This window comes from Oncorhynchus mykiss, chromosome 17 (genome assembly GCF_013265735.2).
Source record: "Oncorhynchus mykiss isolate Arlee chromosome 17, USDA_OmykA_1.1, whole genome shotgun sequence".
Taxonomy (NCBI): Eukaryota; Metazoa; Chordata; class Actinopteri; order Salmoniformes; family Salmonidae; genus Oncorhynchus; species Oncorhynchus mykiss.
The window spans coordinates 14,069,225-14,074,224 of record NC_048581.1 but is presented as its reverse complement, the minus strand read 5'-3'; the positions used below and the strand labels follow the sequence as shown (position 1 = coordinate 14,074,224).

Below are 5,000 nucleotides of genomic sequence, written 5' to 3'. Positions count from 1 at the left end.
TGTGTGTGTGTGTGTCCTACAGGAGACGTGGTACTGGCCCGGCGCTCCGGAGGCAGCAGAGGTGGTTCTGACTGGAACCCACTGCATCGGCACAGAGATGTCCATACAGCAGTGTCGTAGGAACACACAGGTCTACTGTCCCAGGGGAGGAGATGGCAAGGCGGCTGGGGTCACCTGTGTTGAGAGTGAGTTCTTACAACCAGCACACACACACACACGGACGAACTCACACACACACACAAACACCTGCGCACGATCACGCAAGCACACACACACACACACACACACACACACGGACGAACGCACACACACACACACACCTGCGCACGATCACGCAAGCACGCACACACACACACACACACACACACACACACACACACACACACACACACACACACACACACACACACACACACACACACACACACACACACACACACATCCCCAACAACACCCACATAGACCCTTCCACCTGCTGACCTTTCAACCCTTAACCTCTCACCTTTCAACGCTAACCTCTTACGCCTAACCTCTAACCCCCCACCAGCGGCCCCTGACCTGGTATTAGATGCCCAGTTGGTCCAGGAGACAGCCTACCTGGAGGACCGCCCCTTGCACCTCCTGACCTGTGCCAATGAGGAGAACTGTCTGTCGTCCTCTGCTGCCCGGATGAGCTGGCCTTACGGACACAGACGCCTGCTACGATTCTCCTCACGCATCATGAACATGGGCCGGGCCGACTTCAGACCTAGAGCGACCAGGGAGTCCTGGACCTGGCACCAGTGTCACAGGTACTCAAAAGGGGGGTTGTGGGAGTTTTAATAGACAAGGGTAGTGGGTTGTTGTAGTTGTAGTTTTAAGAGACATGGGTTGTGAATGATGGTAGATGTAGTTTTAATAGACAAGGGTAGGGGGTTGTTGTAGTTGTAGTTTTAAGAGACATGGGTTGTAGGTTGTGGTAGCTGTAGTTTTAAGAGAGCTTGGTTGTGGTAGTTGTGTTTTGACAAGTGAAGGAGGGTTGGATTGTGGTAGTTGTAGTTTTAAGAGACACGTGTAGGGGGTTGATTGTGGTAGTTGTAGTTTCAAGATACAAGTGTAGGAGGGTTTGATTTTGGTAGTTGTAGTTTTAAGAGACAAGTGTAGGAGGGTTGATTGTGGTAGTTGTAGTTTTAAAAGACAAGTGTAGGAGGGTTTGATTGTGGTAGTTGTAGTTTTATGGAGATGATAGGAGGTTGTGGTATAGGCATTTTCAACTAAACAAAGAACAGTTATTCTTGACCTGGTTGTCCTTCCTCTGGAACCAACCGTGTCAACAGTCTTGCCTGTGACCATTCAAAGTGGAATGGTTCTTTACTGCTTGTGGTTGTGGCTCTGCTGCGGTCGGCAGAGTGAGAACAACCTGGTCACTCTCCTGACCACAGCAGTACCACGCAGGGTCCAAATCCAACTGACGAACACAGCGTCTTCTGTTCTATTCTGGGAGCGTGAGGTTGTGATAAAGAGGGAACGGTTCCAAACAGATCTCTAACTGTCTCGTATTCTTTTCTATTGTAGTCTATATATATATATATATTCATCGCCACGGCTACGCAAAAAAAAGCTGAGTCAAAAAGAAAAATCTCTGTCTGTCAGCGTCCTCAAATGAACGTAGGCAAGAATTCATTTGATAGATGTATTGTTTACAGTAAGTCACACAACAGACAAACAACAACAGTAGAAAAACACATCATCATCCTCCTATCCTCACACACCAGACAAACACATCGTCATCCTCCTATCCTCACACACCAGACAAACACATCATCATCCTCCTATCCTCACACACCAGACAAACCCATCATCATCCTCCTATCCTCACACACCAGACAAACCCATCATCATCCTCCTATCCTCACACACCAGACAAACACATCATCATCCTCCTATCCTCACACACCAGACAAACACATCATCATCCTCCTATCCTCACACACCAGACAAACACATCATCATCCTCCTATCCTCACACACCAGACAAACACATCATCATCCTCCTATCCTCACACACCAGACAAACACATCATCATCCTCCTATCCTCACACACCAGACAAACACATCATCATCCTCCTATCCTCACACACCAGACAAACACATCATCATCCTCCTATCCTCACACACCAGACAAACACATCATCATCCTCCTATCCTCACACACCAGACAAACAACAACAGTAGAAAACACATCATCATCCTCCTATCCTCACACAACAGACAAACACATCATCATCCTCCTATCCTCACACACCAGACAAACACATCATCATCCTCCTATCCTCACACAACAGACAAACACATCATCATCCTCCTATCCTCACACACCAGACACACAACAACAGTAGAAAACACATCATCATCCTCCTATCCTCACACACCAGACAAACACATCATCATCCTCCTATCCTCACACACCAGACAAACAACAACAGTAGAAAACACATCATCATCCTCCTATCCTCACACACCAGACAAACACATCATCATCCTCCTATCCTCACACACCAGACAAACACATCATCATCCTCCTATCCTCACACACCAGACAAACAACAACAGTAGAAAACACATCATCATCCTCCTATCCTCACACACCAGACAAACACATCATCATCCTCCTATCCTCACACAACAGACAAACACATCATCATCCTCCTATCCTCACACACCAGACAAACACATCATCATCCTCCTATCCTCACACACCAGACAAACACATCATCATCCTCCTATCCTCACACACCAGACAAACACATCATCATCCTCCTATCCTCACACACCAGACAAACACATCATCATCCTCCTATCCTCACACACCAGACAAACACATCATCATCCTCCTATCCTCACACACCAGACAAACACATCATCATCCTCTTATCCTCACACACCAGACAAACACATCGTCATCCTCCTATCCTCACACACCAGACAAACACATCGTCATCCTCCTATCCTCACACGCCAGACAAGCAAACAAGCTTTCAGTGCTATTGTTATTGTGTGTCAACTGTTCTCCAATCCCTTCATGTTGAATATTTATTTATCCGTTATTTTACCAGGTAAGTTGACTGAGAACATGTTCTCATTTACAGCAACGACCTGGGGAATAGTTACAGGAGAGAGGAGGGGGATGAATGAGCCAATTGTAAACTGGGGATTATTAGGTGACCGTGATGGTTTGGACCCCGGGGTTAAGACCCCTACTCTTACGATAAGTGCCATGGGATCTTTAATGACCTCAGAGAGTCAGGACACCCGTTTAACGTCCCATCCGAAAGACGGCACCCTACACAGGGCAGTGTCCCCAATCACTGCCCTGGGGCATTGGGATATTTTTTTAGATCAGCGGGAAGAGTGCCTCCTATTGGCCCTCCAACACCACTTCCAGCAGCATCTGGTCTCCAGGAACTGACCAGGACCAACCCTGCAAGCTTCAGAAGCAAGCCAGCAGTGGTATGCAGGGTGGTATGCTGCTGGCATATAGCATTAATAGCATTAATAACCTCTGTTTTTCTTCCTCCTCCTCCTCCTCCTCCTCTCCTCTTCCTCACAGGCACTACCACAGCATTGAGGTGTTCACCCATTATGACCTTCTGACCCTGAATGGAACTAAGATCGCTGAGGGTCACAAAGCCAGCTTCTGTCTGGAGGACACCTACTGCCCCGAAGGTATGTCATCTTACCTACTGTCCTGACGCTATGTCACCTTACCTACTGTCCTGACGGTATGTCACCTTACCTACTGTCCTGATGGTATGCCACCTTACCTACTGTCCTGATGGTATGCCACCTTACCTACTGTCCCGATGGTACGCCACCTTACCTACTGTCCCGATGGTACGTCACCTTACCTACTGTCCTGACGCTATGTCACCTTACCTACTGTCCTGACGGTATGTCACCTTACCTACTGTCCCGATGGTAAGTCACCTTACCTACTGTCCTGACGGTATGTCAACTTACCTACTGCCCCGACGGTATGTCACCTTACCTACTGTCCTGACGCTATGTCACCTTACCTAGTGTCCTGACGGTATGTCACCTTACCTACTGTCCTGACGCTATGTCACCTTACCTACTGTCCTGACGGTATGTCACCTTACCTACTGTCCTGATGGTATGCCACCTTACCTACTGTCCTGATGGTATGCCACCTTACCTACTGTCCTGACGGTACGTCACCTTACCTACTGTCCCGATGGTAAGTCACCTTACCTACTGTCCTGATGGTATGTCACCTTAACTGGTGCCCAAACGGTATGTCACCTTACCTACTGTCCTGACGCTATGTCACCTTACCTACTGTCCTGACGCTATGTCACTTTACCTACTGTCCGGACGGTATGTCACCTTACCTACTGTCCTGACGCTATGTCACCTTACCTACTGTCCTGACGCTATGTCACCTTACCTACTGTCCTGACGCTATGTCACTTTACCTACTGTCCGGACGGTATGTCACCTTACCTACTGTCCTGGCGCTATGTCACCTTACCTACTGTCCCGACGGTACATCACCTTACCTACTGTCCTGACGGTATGTCACCTTACCTAGTGCCCTGACGGTATGTCACCTTACCTACTGTCCTGACGGTATGTCACCTTACCTACTGTCCCGACGGTACATCACCTTACCTACTGTCCTGACGGTATGTCACCTTAACTAGTGCCCTGACGGTATGTCACCTTACCTACTGTCCTGACGGTATGTCACCTTACCTAGTGCCCTGACGGTATGTCACCTTACCTACTGCCCGAACGGTATGTCACCTTACCTACTGTCCTGATGGTATGTCACCTTACCTACTGTCCTGACGCTATGTCACCTTACCTACTGTCCTGATGGTACATCACCTTACCTACTGCTCGGACGGTACGTCACCTTTCCTACTGCCCCGACGTTATGTCACCTTACCTACTGTCCCGAAGTTATGTCACCTTACCTAGTGTCCCTACGGTATGT

The 5,000-nt window shown here is 48.3% G+C and overlaps 2 protein-coding genes across 2 annotated transcripts in view; one reads left to right on the top strand and one right to left on the bottom strand.

Annotated features, from left to right (window-relative positions):
- Positions 1-5,000, bottom strand: part of LOC118940024 — a 1,007,326-nt gene that overhangs the window by 355,764 nt on the left and 646,562 nt on the right. The window lies entirely within an intron of this gene.
- The window catches only part of LOC118936544 (lysyl oxidase homolog 4-like), a 42,130-nt gene that overhangs the window by 28,157 nt on the left and 8,973 nt on the right, over positions 1-5,000 (top strand). Inside the window, exons 10-12 of the mRNA XM_036947986.1 lie at positions 23-185; positions 548-791; positions 3,591-3,706. Of these exons, the coding sequence (XP_036803881.1) occupies positions 23-185; positions 548-791; positions 3,591-3,706 (523 nt within the window). The remainder of the gene's footprint in view (positions 1-22; positions 186-547; positions 792-3,590; positions 3,707-5,000) is intronic.